General features: G+C 41.8%; 1 protein-coding gene across 2 annotated transcripts in view; it reads left to right on the top strand.

The window, feature by feature from the left end:
• Positions 1-967: 967 nt before the first annotated feature.
• Positions 968-18,881, top strand: part of nbeaa (neurobeachin a) — a 637,170-nt gene continuing 619,256 nt past the window's right edge. For both annotated transcript variants that reach the window (XM_067985944.1, XM_067985943.1), the window contains exon 1: positions 968-1,476. In XM_067985944.1, coding sequence (XP_067842045.1) covers positions 1,189-1,476 — 288 coding nt within the window. In that variant the 5' untranslated portion in view covers positions 968-1,188. The remainder of the gene's footprint in view (positions 1,477-18,881) is intronic.

The following is an 18,881-nucleotide window of genomic DNA, read 5'->3' as shown; positions in this document are numbered from 1 at the left end:
AGCCAGGAGAGCATTGGAATAGTCCAGTCTAGAGGTAACAAAGGCATGGATGAGGGTTCAGCTGCAGATGAGCTGAGGCAGGGGCAGAGATGAGTGATGTTATGGACAAATGTAAGGAGTCACCTGACAAAGGAGAAAGCCTCCGAAAGCTTGTGATTTTCAAATAAAACTGTTGGACTATAACCTGGTGTTGTAAGATTCCTTACATTTGTCCACCCCAGTCCATCACCGGCATCTCCACATGATGTTATGGAGGTGGACGAAGGCGGTCTTGGTGATGGAGTGGATATGTGGTTGGAAGTTCATCTCAGGGCCAAATAGGATGCCAAGGTTGCGAACGGTCTGGTTCAGCCTCAGACAGTGGCGAGGGAGAGGGTTGGAGTCGGCAGCTAGTGAACGGAGTTTGTGGTGGGGACCAAAGATAATGGCATTGGTCTTCCCAATAGTTAGTTGAAGGAAATTTTAGCTCATCTAGTACTGGATGTAGGACAAGCAGAGTGACAAATGAGGGACAGGAGAGTGGTTTCTGTACTGCTTTGAGATCCTTAAAATTAAATATACATTATAATGACACTGTTATAGTTATAGGTAATGACAACAATTTTCATCATTTTCATCACTTTAACTGTTAATGAAAAAGTACAGCAAAATAAGAAAGGGTTTTAGACAAAGAATAATAAACGTGTGCACTGGTTTCATGATTTCTGCTTGTGCTTTGTTGATATAGCTGCAGCTGTTGAAGCAGCTTTTGCCTCCTTGGTTCAAGCTGATCTCTTCTGCTGACTGCTTTGAGCTTGCACCATGTGCACTTGTCACCTGGACACCTGAGACTTGTCTAACGGGACTCCGCCGACCGCAGTGCGCATGCGTAGAGGAGCCGACTGCAGCGAGGGGGCAGAAGATGGCGGAGAAAGTGATATGAGAGCCAGCGACAGCAGTGAGCGGAGTGGCAGCACAAACAAAACCTGAATCAGTCTCTATAAAAATTCAAAGGAGGAGAAGAAACAAAAAAAAATAGAAAAGGATCAAGTCTTTTAATTATTAAAGGGGGCAGGCTATTTATTTCTCCTTTTTTTTGTTGTGGGTTGAATTGTGCTGAGCTTTTTTCCAGAATATTCTGCCCCCCTCTGCCTGTGTCTCTGGTGCCTGGTGAATGTGAGAAACAGGAATTGCTTGGGTCGAAGGGACATGGCGAGCGACAAGCCGGCGCTGCCGGTAAACATTCAACCTTCGGCACCGGCTGGAGCGGGAGGAGCCGCCGGACTGGGGTCGGCAACCGGCGGTTTGGAGCTCGGTACCAAACAGCAGCAGCAGCCGCCGCCTCCGGCGGAGATGGTGGGTTCGATGGTGTCCATCTCCGGCATTAACCCGTCGGTGCCCATCAGGAATATAAAGATGAAATTCGCCGTTGTCATCGGGCTCATCCAAGTCGGGGAAGTCAGCAACAGGGACATTGTGGAGACTGTGCTCAACCTGGTGAGTTTTTTTTTTGCTAAAGTGTGGGAATAAAACGTGTGCTTAATCTGTGCCCTTGAGAACTGTGATTGGGAAAAAAGATACATCATCTGGGGATCGTATTTTATAAACGCAAAGCGTGGATGTGATTTGTTGTAGGTGTGACATAAGAAATGCTGTTTTGGAAAACTGATGTGGTGTCAAATGCAGCGTGAGGGGTTTATTGTAATTGGTTGGGTTGCACCTGGCTGAAAGGGTAAAGGTTTATTTTAAATAACCAGAACCCATCCGCACGCAGAAATCCGAGCCGTGCCTGATTCGTGTGCCGTAAACCTGCGATAGGCAGAGTAGCAAGTTACCAGCGGACTCTTGCGCCCAAATAACGGGGCCATAGAATGACAGCTTTATTGAAATTGATTCTTTTAAATGCGGAGCAGCTACAATACAGTACACTATGGGTATAGTCTGCACGTCTTGCTGTAAGGCAGACAGACGCAGCGAGATTTGTGCTTTTGCGAATGACACCCAAAGCCTCTGATGTACTTTTCCTTTTTAAATATTTGAAAATATTTTCATTATAGTGTAAGACGTCAGCACTGTCTATCATCCATCGCAGTTGTTGTTTGTCTGTGACAAGTTGCGGTTTGAGTCTCTAAGGTCCTGGTCCCACCTGACCAGTGGGCCAGATTAGCATTATTTGACTTTTTATGGGGATAGTTGAGATGATTGCAAAGTATATCGAGGTGATTTAATGAGGCACACACGCAGCTGTTTTGACATCTGAAAGTGATGATCTGGATGAAATTTCCAGGACTATTTAAGTAAAATCCTTCTATGCTATATCGGTCTTCAAATGTATACTCCCCGAGTTCCGAACGCACACGAATATACGGATAATTATAGTAACGCCTTTGCTGGCAATGTACTGGTTTGAATGATAAAAAATCAGCGTTGGGAAGATAGTGCAGTAGCAGTGTGTGCACACTTCCTCAATGCTGAACCAATGGGTAGAAGAACCACTGTGCACTTTGGAAAACTACCAGACTTGTTTGAAATTGACAAATAACCGCTATTCTGTTCACCTCAACTTAATCTGAAACTTGTCAATTGTGAAGCTAATGATTGAGAGATATCGCCAACATCCTAGAAACCACAAATTGACTGCTGTGTTATTGATTTGTGTGAAGTGCTTTCCAGAAGTGTTAAACATGAAAAGCTTAATTTTCTGTGCAGGGTTATGTTTAAAGACATTTTCCAAAGTTAAATGACCTAGAAAAAGAACAAGTCTGTACTTGTGTTGAATGATTAGTAGAATGTACAATTAACAGTTTTGCAGTTCTGATTCCAAGGTCACTGTTTTGGTGACTGAATGAATAAGTTAAACTATTTGGGATTACATTATTTTTCTGTGAAAACTGAAATCATATGGTGTGGTTCTTTGAACATCAAGAATGTAAATGCATTATCCTTGTGATCAGCTTTATAGCGATCTTATTTAAAATATCAAACCTAAATAATTTGGGGGACCAGTATGAAACAATCGGTTATACATTGGCTTTTCACCGCCAATCAAATCCAGCCTAAACTGATGGGATGAAAGTCTCATCTATTTGCTGGCTGTGAATGTCTTGGGTGAAATGAGTTTGGATGGTTTCAATCCGGTTCTTAATGAGCATCTCAAAGTTTGCTCTAGGCCATAAGTCGACTGGTGTGAGAAATTTAAAGAAGAAATGGCATTTTGTAGTAGAGGGTGCTTATCTGAGGTTGGGGCTGCGGCATATAGGGAGCTACATTTTGCATCTAATACTGTATCTGGTTTATGCTGACACTAGGGTCAGGATATGCAACTTTGGCAGCATAATGATGCTCTTGATCATAGCAGGAATTCTGCTCACCAGAAAGGTTCCAGATCAGGCTGTTTTGCATAATTGAAATGGACTACCTCGTCTTCACCAGAGAGTCTGCCTGGAGGAAGGACAGAGAATGGCTGTGGCAGGCCAGTGTTGCAATGTGGCCAGTGGCCTATCTGCTGCCAGAAAAATAAAGGAAATGTAAATGAAAAAAAACCTTAGAGTGTGCAAGTAATCAATTGTACTATATAGCTTATTTCTGTTATTTGCATGATGTTTGTATACAGCCACTATATTTGGATAGATGTATTCTATGTTATCCATGAACTTCCGCTAAGAAATACTGGTATTGGCAGGGGTGAGTGTGGAGCTGGTGGAGTCGCTCCCAAATAATTTTCTGCCACATTCTGTGCAAGTTTTCCTGGGGAGCCAGCATAACTTAAATGGAAAATCTAGACCCATGTGTCCAAAATGGAAACTGTTCAGTACTAAAACCCTCACCTTGAGGACAAAAATTCACACACAAAATGCCATTAAATACCCATATTATATATTTATAAATATTCTATTTAAGAATTAAGTTTCTGTAAAATTAGTTTTAATTTTGTATGTGTCTTCATATACAAATGGCAGGTTTCTGCAATGTTTTGGACTGCATACTGAACATGTTTTGTTGATCTATGGCACTGTGTATATAAGAGTCACATTTAAGGTCCTTTATTATTGAGCTGCCTGTCCCAATATTTTTTTTACAACCTGTTAATAGTTCTGTTTACAATAACAGTATCTTGCTGCTAACATTATAATGTTTAATTATGAACAGCAGCATTAAATTAGTGTCTTTTTCCTCAAATATGGTGATGTAATTTTGGAGAACAATTTTTGTTGCATTTTCTGTACAAATGACAACCAAGCAACTTAAACAAGAAATTTCTTTCCATGTGAAATGTTTGCTTTGGAAAATTCCTATACATTATACTGTTGGGATTAATTTTCATTTTTTTTGGTTTAATTTCTTGCCAGTGCAGTATTAATACACTTATACAAATATGCTGTAAACACCACTTGTTTTAAAACATTCCTTTGTTCAGATGCAAATTACATTCTTCCTGACTGGAATAATCTTCGCTCTATAAAATCATTTTCCATATAAGCACTCCTAAGATCACTATGGTCACATACCTTGCATTATTTTAACAGGAAGTAAAATGTTCATTCTTTAGAAGTGTGTACTGAGACTCCAACTCACAATTATAGCACATATCAAAAGGATGTGATAAGGTCACTGTGGAATTGCTAAAATGATACAATAACCAATAATTCCAGTAATAGTATATAGTAGTTCTCCTTTAAAGTATTGTATAATTTGGTTTCCCAGTGCGAAAGTTTTTGTGATCAGTAATTGCAGAATATATGCTGCTACTGTTGTGAGTTTAGGATTTGAGTGATGCATATTTCACTAGAATTCACAGGGCAACAGCAAATTGATCTTTGCCATAGATGGATCCTGCTTTGTAATCATATGGAAGGGGATTAAAATTTTAATAACTTCCTTTTGAAATTGTTTTTTAAATCTCATCTGTCAGGAAATATCACGCAAATAAAAATTGCTACTTTGCAAATCTTTGTAAATGGGTTGTGGTAATTGGACTGATCACTGAGTGAACTGCTGTCTTTAAATTATATTTGGAAGTGGATTGCATGTTTATATCTGATCATTAAATGTAGGATAATGGTTTGATTGGATCAGGAATTATATACAACAGACATGAATATGAAGAGGTCTAGTTCACTGAACTTTTATGCTTAGATCAGATACCCGGAGTTGACTATATAGTGTAATGCTTTGAAAATAATGAAATCTTTGAATTGCTTATACAGTTATTTTATACAGTATGCAATGTATTCACCTCTTTTGGTTTAAATTTGAAATGCTGTCATTTCAAGAAATACACGTAATGGTTTTTTAATAATATATTTGAGCAAAAAATGAAAGGGCTTGCATTTAATTTTTATACTCAACATTTATTGGGTAGTTGATATGAGACCCTGGAATGGGGGAGGGGGAATAGATGAATAGGGTGACAAATTGACCTCCGTACTGGGAAACTTGTGAGCAACACTTTATTAGAATTTTAACATCAAATTGAAGAAAAATCGAGCACTTTCACGTTGGTTACCAACAGATTTTAGCACTGCAGGTAAAATGTTGACAGTGGTTATGAATATCATCTAAATATGTGAATATTTTACAAATAAAAATAGAGGACACAGATTTAAGGTAATTGGCAAAAGAATCAGAGGCGTCATGAAGAAAAAAAAAATTATCGCAGCGAGTTGTTATGATCTGGAGTCCACTGCCTGAAAGAGTGGAGGGAGCAGATTCAATAATAAATTTCAAAAGGGAATTGGATAAATGCTTGAAGTGGGGAAAATTTGCAGGGCTGTCGGGAAAGAGCAGGGGAGTGGGACTACTTTCGAAGAGCCGGCACAGGCACGAATGGCCAAATGGCGGCCGCCTCCTGTGTTGTATCATTCTATGATTCTATTGTAATTTGTATGTCCTGCAGTATATTTTATGTAAATATATGATAAAACTGAGAAAATGAAATGCCAATTCAACATTCAGCATGATTTGGAACAGACTGCACAGAGAGTAAATGCATCATTATTCTATTCTGTTTTTGTAGAATTTTGCTTTGGTGGAAGGAGAATGCATGTATCTGTGATTGGAACTCAATGAGACCAGATTTTGATGTTGCAACTGGGAGTAAGCTACTGACAAACCTGTGAATTCTTGTTTAGGCTGGTATCCCCCACTCCCAAAAAAATCTTATTTAGTGGTTATTGCTTTTTTTAAAACCATTTTTGGATTTTCAAAGTATTTTTTTAAGACTGCAAAGTTTCACTAGTGTTTACCTTCTGTATTTTTTATCTTTTACTAGTTGATCTTGTGTGGTATTGGAAATGGGGAGTAAATACCAAGCATAATTCTTGGGTCAAGTGGGTTTAGCAGGGATAATTGGAGAGGAAAAGGGAGGAGGCAGGAGGATGAGAGTGATGGTGAGAGAAGAAATGGAAGGAAAGAGAGGATACAGGGATTGACTGAGTAATCCAAAGTGGAAGGTGTAAAGAACAAGGTTATTTTAATCCCTTCTCTGTTGTAAACTGCTGTTGAAACAGAATCCATAAATTATGTTGAAAGAAATTAGATAGTGTTTGAAGAAGTGGAATATTAAAGAGGGAGGAGGAGAGTGGGATTAGACTAGATGGGCAATGTAGTTTATTTCTGTGCTGTAACATTTTATGATTCTATGTAAATGTCAGCCACAATACAGTGGTAGCACTCTCTCTCATCTGAGTCAGTAGGTCATGGGTTCAAGCCCCGCTCCACATAATCTAGGCTGCATTTCAGTGCACTACTGAGAGAATGCTGCATTGTTGTAGGTGCTGTCTTTTGGATGGGACAATAAACTGAGGCCTTGTCTGCCTGTTCAGTTGGATGTAAAAGATCCCACAGCACAATTTGATGAAGAGTAGAAGCGGTCTCCTGGTGTCCTGGCCAAAGTTTATCCCTTAATCAACACCTCCAGAAAAAGTTTAACTGGACATTTATCTCATTGCTGTCTGTGGGACCTTTCCTGTGCAAATTGGCTGTTGTGTTTTGCCTTTAAAACAACTTCAAAAGCAATTCATTGGCTGCAAAGCAATTTGGGACAGTCTGAGAATGTGAAAGGTGCTATATCTATATCTGACTTTGTAAAGTGTATAACTAGAAGTTAACCTGAAACTTAAGGATAAATGTGTATTTGGAGTCACTGATCTTGCATTTGTTTTGTGGCCTTATCATTGGCGAATGCATTAAATCTAAGGAGCTCAAATTCTCCGGTTCAGAGCAAATACCAAATCTATAGTGCAAGAAATTCATGTATAAATTTGACTCAAATAACTACTGCTATTATCAGTTAAAATCCAATTGACTAAATGTGAGCATGTCAAACACACTTGACAAGTAGCAAATGATACTGATCAGAATGAATAACCAGCACAAAACTCCGAGGGGGGTGGGGATGATTTTAAGCTCCAGGATGGGTGGGAGAAGGGCAAGTAAAAATTTCAAAAATCAGAAACCCGACACCAACCCACCTCCAACTTATGGCTTTTAACAGAGGCGGTTTGGTGGTGGTGGGGGGGGGGGGGGGGTGACCTGCTATCCAGAGGTGGGTCTGTCATTTAAATATGCTAATGAGGCTACATGGTTCAAATTTTAGCAGGCTTTCAGATTTAACACCTAGGGTCCAGGTTTCCTAGGGCTAGGAAAACTCGGAAGCAAGAGCTACTAGATCCAGCAGGTAAGGCTGGATCCGGCAGCTCTTGCCTTCCTTCAGTCTTTCCAGCACTGCTTGAGGGCCAGGAGGAGCAGGATTGCTTCCCGCCCACCCCCCGAACCACCAAGCAAACCAGCATCCTGTCCCCATGAACATCTGTCTGCCCCCCTCCCCCCTCCGCCCCCGGCCCCCCCCCTGCGCCCCCCCCCCCGCCAAATGCGATCGGCTGACCCCAACGTCCCGTGATCAGCCAATCCTTCCCCCGCCATCAGCCGGCCCCGTCACCTGCGATCGGCGAACCCCCCCCCCCCCTGAAAGCCTGCGATCGTCAGCCCCCCTCCAATCCACAAGCCTGTGGCTCCCGATGCCCACCCCTCCCACGAGCCCATGGCCCCTGCAGCCCACCCCCCGCCGAGCCTGTGGTTCCCGCGCCCATGGCTCCCGACGCCCACGGCCCCCGACCCCCACGCCTGGCGAGATTCAGAAGCCATGGGAAATCCGTGCAGGTCAAATAAAATTCGTTTCAGGTTCACAATCAATAAAAATTTATCTACCTCAAGTATTTCATGTAGGTAAATTGTTCCTTTTAATGATCCACACGCCAACATTAATTGGGGACTGGACTTCTGGGATTTGGCTGCGCGCGTGCATCTAAATGTGCCCACATCAAACCCAGAAGTGGGCGCATTGGAGCCGGGTTGTGGTTGTGCTTCAGAATGCTGTTATTTTAACCTCCCACCCGCCCCCAATCCACCCGTTCTTTGGGGTTAAAATTACCTCCTACAACTCTGGAACAAAAACAAAGTGTTATAAACAGCAGAACAGGCAGCACCAGTGGAGAGAACAGGCGAGTTAAAGTTTCGGATGCAGACCTTTCTTCAAAATTGGAAAATAAGAGTCTGATAGTTGCATTATTAGAATCAGAAATAAGTGAGGGGGAAATTTTTATCTATCTTTTATGACAAACGCAGAAATGAATCGGCAGTAATGCTTGGAGTGGAGACCATCTGTTGGAACACAGTATTGACAGGGCAGCCTATATACTTGGGGCATGAATTTAACTTGGAGCAAGGAACTCAGCGAGTGGGTGGATTTGCATGTGGGGAACCCGGAAGTCAAGTGTGCGCGGTTAAATCTGCAATCGCAACTTGATGGTAGGCAATTATCTTTGCTTCTGGGTTTCGCGTCTCCAAGCTGTGCAGTGGGCCTACTGTGCACCCGACTGATGCGATTTAAAGCCCACTATTTAAAGGGCCAGTCCAAGAGTGGATTTTGAAGGAAAAATGGAGTCCAGGAAAACAAATGCTGCCCCTAGTTTTAATGATGCCTCCCTGGATGTATTGCTGGCTACAGTGAGAGCCAGGAGGGAGGTCATGTTTCCAATGGATGGCAGGAAGAAACCTGGCTCTGTAACCAAAAATGCTTGGCTGGAGGTGGCAGAAGAGGTGAGCAGCAGGAGTATGGTGCCCAGGTCTTGGGTTCAGTGCAGGAAGCGTTTTAATGACCTAACCAGGTCAGGAAAAGTGAGTACAGTTGCTGATTCACCCACATCCTGTGTGGTTCAGCACCCACCGCACCGCCCCCCCACCCCAGGTCACACTCTGTTGGCATGCCTACCCCGTCACATAACTCCTCATACCCACTTAAGTGTCAGCAGCAGCAACCATCCTTCACTCTCTATGCACTTCCTCAATTGCCCATTTATTCACCCACCACTGCCACTCATCCCAGTCCTGATGCAATATGATGTATCTGTCTGATAGTCACCCTCTGATGCATCTCTTTCATGGTCGGCCTCACCCAAAGCAGTGCATTCATAGGGTAAATACGGCACCTTCACGGTCACTCACAGGTCTGTTCTTTCTTCCCTTGTAGGAGAAGAGAGTGCAAAACGCAAGGGAGAGGAGCAGAGCTGGAGGTGGCCCACCATATAGTGGAGGTGACAGATGTGGAGGAGGAGGCCATGGAAATAAGTCGGACCGTCTCATCATGCCTGTCCTTTAGAGATGGAGAGACTGGCAACCCGCAGATGGCTGGTGACAGAACTTTAACATCTTGCACGTGTGATTTTATCAATGATGTAACTGTGCCAGACCTTAGTGGTCACTGGAAAGATTGTCACTTTTGCAATGAATCATTACTATTGCTTTCTGTTGTCTTCCAGGGTCTTCACGAGGAATCAGCAAAAATGGAAGAAAGCGATTCTTCAGAGGAGCTCATTCCTTCTGAAGGTGCACCGCACACGACATACAGCCATGCATCAGTGCTGATTCAATGGGTCCTGTTAGACAGTTAGTTGGGTTGTCACTTGGTGATTCACCACTCACAAGTGAGCACAAGCTGACACTGATGGCAGGGGCAGCTGTGGAGAGTCCACATTGGGGGCACACTCCTCTCCAAGCTCTGCTCAGCTGGACGTAGATGCTTAACCCTGGGGGCCGTCGTTGAGAAGGAGAATGATCGAGGTGCAGCAGCAACTTTGCGAGGTAGTGGAAAAAGTGCCACTCTCACTCCACAATAGCGGAGAGTCTGGAGGAGTCCAACTCCATGGCTAGAGGATGGGTGGTGCAGGTAAGTGCGAGAATGTCTGCGATGGAGATAATGGTAGTCTTCATTGAGCTTCAAGCTTGGCTCTCAAATGAGTCCATTCAGGCCATGACGATGGCCGTATGGACTCTGGATGCCAACATGTCTGCCGCCTTAAATAGGCAGACTGATACGTTAGCCGTGGCCTTACAAGGCGACTCGTGGCCAACAGAGCAGCGATAGTGATGATGTGCTGACCTGGGAGAGGGATGATGGCGAAAGGCGACATGGAAGTGGGGACTCCTTTCAAAGCGCTTCTACGTCTCACCAACTGCCCCCTCCTCAACCAGTACCCGCAATGCTGCTTTCTCTCCCGATGGCTGAGTCTGCCCCTGCACAGGTGCAGGTGGTGCAGTCTTTGGCTGGGCCCTCACTGGCTCCAAAACCCAGAGATTGCAGGTCAAGAGCATCTCTGCAGTCAGGGCAGGGATCTGAGCAACCTGCCAATACCTCTGCTGAAGCCACAGAGGGTGCAGCATATAGAAGCGGTAGAAAGAGAAAGGCTAAACAATTGTAATTCACCAAGGTTTGCACAAGGGTGTTTGATGAGCTGTCAGGTTATTAATTTATATATTTTGTTATGGCACTTTAAATGTAATCATTATCACTACCACTATGTATCTTGGCCATTATTGAGTCCGTTTTGTGAATTCGCCCTTTCATGTGCTTCATCATGAATGCCAAGACACGCTGTCACCCATTGGGCGCTTGTGCAGTGGGTGTATGTGTGGTTGAAGGACTGTATTGTGCAAAGGTAGGGGGGTGGGCTTGGTAGTGGTGGTTGTTCTTGGCAGCCTGAGTATTTCGAAGTCTTCAATTTGCACATCTCATTATGAGAACCTGTTAGAGATGAGGGCATCCCTGGCATCATGGACAGCAAAGTGCATGGCTGCTCTGGCAATGGGTTCCCCATCTTCTTTTTCCTCCTCCTCAGATGTATTGTAGAATAGATCCATCCTGATCTTGTCAGTTTGAGGGGCTCCAAAATGTAGGTAAATTTGTCTGAACACAAGAAATCTCAGTCTAAACGCAAAGAACTCCCAGCCAAACGTTTGTCTGAGAGAACTGAGTGCCTAGCAGCAATACCTCACCTTTTATTGAGATGCATTAATCACTGGTTTAAAGGGCCAAATGAGCTTCGGCTGCAGCTCACCTCCGTTTCAATGGCGTATTGCAGATGCCACGGGAAACACGTTCAGGATTAGTTAAATCTGTTTCTGTTGCAGAATGGCATAATATTATAAATTCTAAGGATCAATATATTCATTCCTCTACTCTCCCTTACTCTAACAGGTGTGTCTTATAGAGCATGCAACTCCAGGGTGAATCGACCCAAAGAATGTGCATCTATTTCTTTTAGAGTTGAACTTTCAACCGGACAATACATCTTTAAATGGACAAGTCTGTGATTATGTTAAGATTCAACAAAATATACAGCATTCTATGCTGTCCCTATTGCCAACAGCATTGCAGTATACAAGCCTGCTGAATATTCAAATCTTATGTTTCTCAAGAAAAGAAAAAGATTTAACACGGAGTTCTGATCAAGGGTTACTACCTAAATGTTGTTCTATCTTTACAGGTCATGCAGCATCTATGGAGAGGACAGAGAAGTTAATGTTTTGGATGGGGATGCTTCTTGAAAACTGGAGGAAAGGCATATTAATACAGTCAGAAAAAGGGGAGGGGAAAATATATATAGAAAAAAAACACTGACAAACCTGGAGAAGAATTACGAGTGGGATGGTGTAACATCAAATCACTGCCAAGTATGGATAAAAGCATTAAAACAGGAGAGACAGAGAAGATTACAGTTGGATAGCATGAATAAGATAGAACAAAGGGAAGGTGGAAAGTGTGCATGCGCATATACATGCACACATGGCCTGTAAAGTGGTAAACAGGAAATAATTAAATGGCAGATATGACATTAGAATGTGACAATAGGATGCAAAATGAGAGAAATCAAAGACATTTACTGGACACACAAAATGTGCGAATAGCTGAGGAGATGGCAAATGGAAATAGAAGCATAAAAAACACACTAATAGCTGGCAAAGTGGAGGAGATGCCAGCAGCCTGGGAGAAGACAAAAAACACGTACCAAGGGGATAATTTTACCTCCAAGCACGGGTGGGTTGGGGGTGGTTGGGAGGTTAAAGTAGCAGCTTTTTGGATCCGGACCGCATCCTGACTCCAATATGCCCACTTCCGGGTTTAACCCAGGTGCGTTAGGATGCGCATGCACAACGGAATCCCGGAAGTCCCCTCTCCACTTAAAGCCGGTGTGCCGATATTTAAAGGGGAAACACTTTAGGTACTCAGCTTTTTGTGAATTCTGCTTTGAGATCAAGGTATACATCTTGATAGATCTGCAAATTTAAATGTAGCAGTTGAAAGGTGCTGCAAAGTAACTTTGCTGAGTTGCCGCACTGCATCCTGTAGATTGTACGTACTGCAGTCACAGGTGGTGAAGGAGGTGGATACTGAGTCTAGTGGAATGGGGCTGATGAGGCGATTTGCTTTTCCAGCATGATGTTGAGCTTCTTGAGAGCTGTTGCTGCTGCACCCTTCCAGGCAAGTGGTGAATATTCTGTCACACTCCTGACTTGAGCCAGGTGTCTGGAGATGAGCCACGCATCGCAGATTACCCAACCCCTGCACTGCTTATAGCTGTGGTGTTGATATGGTCGCTCCAGTTAAGGTTATGGTTAATGGTGACCCCCAATATATTAACTGTGGGTGGGGAGGGGGGAAAATTTCGGTGACGATGGTGCCCTTGAACATCAAATGGAGATGACTAGGCTTTCTCTTCAAGGTGGTCATATTTGCCACATGGTGCAAATGTGTAATCTGCCACTTGTCTGCCCAAACCTGGTTGGTATTCAGGTTCTGCTGTAGGCCGGCATGTACTGCTTCATCATCGAAGGTGTTGTGAATGGAGCTGAAAGAAAGAGACAACTTTCATGGCCTCAGGGCATCCCAAAGTGCTTCACAGCCAATGAAGTACTTTCGAACTGTAGTCAATGTTGTAATGTAGGGAAAGGCGGCAGCCAATTTGTATATAGCAAGGTTCCACAAACAGGAACGGGATAAATGAACAGATAATCTGTTTTAATGGGGTTGGTTAAGGGATCCATGTTGGCCAGGACACCGAGTTCCCCAACTTTTTGAATAGTGCCGTGGGATATTTTGTGTCTATCTGAGGGAGCAGTTAGGTCCTTGATTTAACACTCTCAATACTACACTGAAGTGTCTGTGCACTGAACACTGGAATAGTCAGTGAGCAACCCCACTCCTAACCTTATGATGGAGGGTAGGTCATTGATGATGTAGTGTTATTCATGTTGATTCTGAGGTTAAGATGTTGGAGTGAGTGGTTTGCACATTTCCACTGAAAATTTGGAAAGTTTCTTAAAGATCTCCCCAGAGGAGGTAGCAAAGCAAATATTTTCTGATTGATTCCTGAAAAATAGTATTTTTCTTACTATAGTACATAAATACCTCAGTTGCAGTAGATAAATGTAAGATGGGGTTAGAAGCTCTATACTCCCATCTGCTTTAAATGTGACTTTTTATATACATTAAATCCTAATAAATATGTAAAAAATTTCATTTCCTTTTTGCGAAATATCTGCAACCAAGGAAACCCCACACTATGCATTTGTGAAAAACTTTCACGTAAACACTCACCCGTTTTTAATCAATGTCTCCACAGTTTTGCTTTGAAATTGAAGTACTTAATGCTCTGCATGTGCAGGTCAGCATAATTAGGATTTTATCTCTTTATTCTTGGATAATACGGCCTCTGGCATATTATGCTATATGCAAATCCAGATTTTAATATCCTTTATATTGGAATAAATATACTGGATACAGTTCTTTATAGTAGGTCACAAACATTCTCTTTGCATGTATTGACAACCAAAATTATGATGGTGCCATAACCACATTTATTAACTTTTTTGCTTGAAGGCATACTTTTTCAAAGTGAATGCTTTACACTTGTAATGGACAATAGATAATTATAAACTGCCAAATTTTAAACCTTTGGAATTATGTTATCTATTTACTCTTGATATGAAGACTAGCCTTGCAGTTTCTGTAGCTTTTCAAATTGAGCATCTCTCTGACATCTTTAGGCTTGTAAAGAGATTCAATAGGGTAGATACAGAGAAATTATTTCCACTGGTGGGGGAATCCAGAACACGGGGGCATAATCTTAAAATTAAAGATAGGCGATTTAGGAGTGAAATCAGGAAGCACTTTTTTTACACAAAGGGTAATGGAAATCTGGAACTCTTCATCCTTTTCCCCGCCCCCCCAAAAAGCTGTGGATGCTGGGTCAATTGAAACTTTCAAGACTGAGATCGATAGATTTTTTGTTAGGTAAGGGTATTGGGATATGGAGCAAAGGTGCATAAATGGAGTTGAGGTACAGATCAGCCATGATCTAATAGAATAGCAGAATAGGCTTGAGGGGCTGAATGGCCTACACCTGTTCCTATGTTCCTGTCTACTTATCAAATGGCACTTGCGCTTGCCTTTCTTTCCACCCGTTGGTTGGGAGTACACACTAATAGTTGCACCTTTTTGAATTCTGCTTTATTGTGAGGTCTGCTTTATAGTTGCAGATGCTTGCATTACAACAGTGACTATACACTTCAAAAGTACTTCATTGGCTGTAAAGTTCTTTGGGACGTTCTCAGGTCGTGAGAGGTGCTATATAAATGCAAGTCTTTTTTTCTTTTACTCAATTATAATCACTTAGTTAGAAATATTTCTTCAAACAGTCTAGTTCTGAAAGGTCAACTTCATTTGTCAAAGAAAATTTGCCTTAAATTTGCTTACCTGACATGAAACATTGAAAATGACAGTGTTATCTGAAGAAGCTTACTCTTTAAATGATTATAGGAAATTACAGTGTAATTTTTCTTGGTTTTTTTTCTGTATGTGAATGTCATTCCCACTTTGTACTTCAGCTAAAATAAATATTTACAGTAAAAACTTTGGGAATGCATCATGGTTTACTTATAAAACTGTTTCATGGTCGACAAGATTGTGGCAATGTTCCACTCAAGTTGTTGAGCTTTCACAGCGATACTGTTATACTGCTGTTCTGAAATGGAACGTAAGTCATGCCAGCTGGCAAGATGCAACAACACCATTGTGTCTTTGTGCAGTCTCATTACAGCAAGGTCATTTGAAGCATGGATCGAGCAGTGACATAGGGTTGCCTCTGGGATCTGGAGGGACCCTTTTGTTAGTGGTTGATAAGCATGATTTGAGGGCAGCTGTCAGCAGTAGCAGGTGTAAAGACTTGGAGTAATTATTAAACACAGAAAAAGCAGAGGGTAACAGGAAGATTTCAGCATTATACAGCTATCAGGCATAGCATTGGGGGCTGTTCTTAGAAGTATTTTATTAAACTGGCAGTTTCAAGAAAGGCAAGGGATTAGCAAAATGAACTATTGTGTGGTGTTTCATGCTAGGTTAGATAGGATATATAATTTTGATCAAAAAACATTTTAAAATAACAATTAGATTTGATATCAAACACACAGACTGGATTGCTCCTGCATGTAATCCTGGCTGTGACATCTGGCAGTCTTAGCCACTGTACTTGGCAATAACATTGTCTGCTCCCAAGAGATGGCCTCCAGGTTTGGGTTTCAGCTGCCAAAATATCACACCTTGTGAATGATAAATATCTGCCTGCAGTTCAGCTTTATCCACATCATAATACACTCTTGTAATTGTCTCATGTTTTTAAAAGTATACTGTATGTAATCATTATTCATTGTTTCAAAATATTTACGTGTTGAGATGGAGTTATGCATATAATAATATGAATAGTTGATTCAGATGACCTGATTACAACAGATCGTTGAGAAGATGCTGTCAGTGATATTTGGTAGTATTCTCCACATAAAGGAGTAGACAAATGACGTTGTGCTTGCTCTTTTAGAATTAAAGTCAAGCTGTCTTTTCTGAAAAATTTGTTATTTTGTTAAGGTGAATGAGGCAGAAGAGCTTAAATTGAGACAATTGTATGTCAGGATTTCTCCTGAAACCACTTATACCTTTTGTAGTTGAAGCAAAGTAATGGTGAAATTTAACAGAAAATAAATCTAGGCCTGAGAAATCTATGAGCCCACATCATCTACTTCCTGGTAACAGTAGCTTGGTAGACTCTGCCCTTCCTTCACTCTAGGCTATGGTTATGAGGAGGTTATTGGACATTAAAAACTTCAAAATCAAAAGGCACTTTTGTATTTTACACTATTTTGGATAGTGATGTCCATATGCTGGGTCCCCACAAAAGTGTAGATCTATGATTTTACTGTCCGTATATAGGAGCCATTTTTGGCATTGAAATGAGGCGAGCCAACGCACGGATATTGCTCTCCTGCAACTTGATCTACAGAAACACCAGATATAAAAGTGTCAATGGAGTTGTTGAGGCAAAACAGAATGTGGCTTTTTCAACAGAAACTGATGGAAAACAGAATAAGGATTACAAACTTGGAGGAATGACCTTCTGATATGGAAGAGATTGACTTAAAAGGAGAGCGACATGCTGAAAAAGGTGTGTAAAATCACTTCAGGAGGAACAACGGAAAGAAAAAATATATAAAGTGCTGGCAATATATACCATATCCATCAGCATTTGGAAGGAGAAAAGGAGGTTAACATTGTAGGTAGAAAACTTGGGTCATAATTGCTCTGACTACATGAAATGTTAAACTGTACTTTCTCTTCAGATGTTGATGCTATATATTTCCAGAATTTTCTAATTTTACTTCAGAACTAATGGAACTAAAGCAAAGGTGAAAGTTTGGCATATTTATATTGTGAGTCAGATTTCAAAGCTGCATCTCAGCTACCTGACACATGTAGTTCAGATCTCCAGGACAAAGCAAAACTGCCACAACAGGTGAATCTTGCTGACCAGATGCCTGTCCCATATCTAATTAATTGACTGATCTAACCATCTGCTTCCTAGCAGATATTGTCTCAGGAAACAATCAAACCGATTTTGTTCTGACAGGGGACTGGAATCAATATAAACAGAGGCAGGATGTCCTCTTTCAGTATCAAAGTTCACTCTGGACAGGCAGTTGTGGAGTGGTTTACATTATGCTAAGGCCCTCATGATGCCAAAGGAATTCTCAACAGACACAGGAGCTATGGTTTCCATTTTAACAATCCCAATGCCTAGGTCTACCTGCAAATTCATATCAAAATATGAAATACAGAAATTCTTGTAACTAGAAACCTAACTGATGTTGTATTACAGACCTCTTACAAAATCTTTCTAATTCATGGCCCAATTATTTAAGTTAAAAAAAAAATCCTGAAGATGTTGGGGAATCTGTACAAGTGACACTCCAGACTACAGAGTCTGATTTTTGAAGTTTGGACTTACTTAGATTTATTTATGAGAGAGAGAGCACTCATAGTGAGTACTCACTTGGGGAGAAATGGGTGATCGGAAACTCGGGCAGTTAGAGTGTTAATTTGGTTGTTCAACTACCCCTATTCGGGGAATGGAAAGAGAATGGCATAGATTTTTGTTTTCGCCTGGGTGGTAATCTGGAATAGTGGATTACCTGCTCTTTATAGAATCTGCATAATTTCCATTGCATTTAAATCAGTGAAATTGGGTGTAATGGGTAGGTGATCCGCTCTCCCAGATTACTGCCCAAGTGGTGAAGGTGAAAATGGTAGTGCATTCCAGATCATAACAACTCACTGCATTAAAAAATGATTCTTCATGTCGCCCCTGGCTCTTTTGCAGATCACCTTAAATCTGTGTCCTCTAGTTACCGACCCTTCTGCCACTAGAAACAGTTTCTCCTTATTTATTCTGTCAAAACCATTCATGATTTTGAACACCTCTACCAAATCTCCCCTTAACCTTCTCGGTTCTAAGGAGAACATCCCCAGCTTCTCCAGTCTCTCCACATAACTGAAGTCCCTCATCCCTGGCACGATTCTAGTAAATCTCTTCTGCACCCTCTCTAAGGCCATGACATCCTTCCTAAAGTGTGGTGCCCTGAATTGAACACAATACTCCAGCTGAGCCTAACCAGTGTTTTATAAAGGTTTAGCATAACTTCCTTGTTTTTGTACTCAATGCCTCGATTAACAAAGCCCAGAATCCCATATGCTTTTTTTAACAGCCTTCTCAACTTGTCCTGCCACCTTCAAAGATTTGTGTGTGTGCACCCCCAGGTCTCTGTTCCTGCACACCCTTTAAAATTGTACCATTTAGTTTATTTTGCCTCTCCTTGTTCTTTCTACCAAATGCACCTCTTCACACTTTTCTGTGTTAAATTTTATCTGCCAAGTGTCTGCCCATTTCAACAGTCTGTCTATGTCCTCCTGAAGCCTGTTACTATCCTCCACATTGTTCACTACATTTGAGTTTTGTGACATCTGCAAACTTTGAAATTATATCACCTATACCCTAGTCCAGGTCATTAATACATATCAAAAAGAGCAGTGGTCCTAATACTGACCCCTGGGGGACACCACTGTATACTTTCCTCCAATATGAAAAACAACTGTTCATAAGTACATAAGAAATAGGAGCAGGAGTAGGCCATACGGCCCCTTGAGCCTGCTCCGCCATTCAATAAGATCATGGCTGATCTTA

This window comes from Heptranchias perlo, chromosome 6 (genome assembly GCF_035084215.1).
Source record: "Heptranchias perlo isolate sHepPer1 chromosome 6, sHepPer1.hap1, whole genome shotgun sequence".
NCBI lineage: Eukaryota > Metazoa > Chordata > Chondrichthyes > Hexanchiformes > Hexanchidae > Heptranchias > Heptranchias perlo.
The sequence above is the reverse complement of the archived record's forward strand: the minus strand, read 5'-3'. Positions and strand labels throughout refer to the sequence as shown.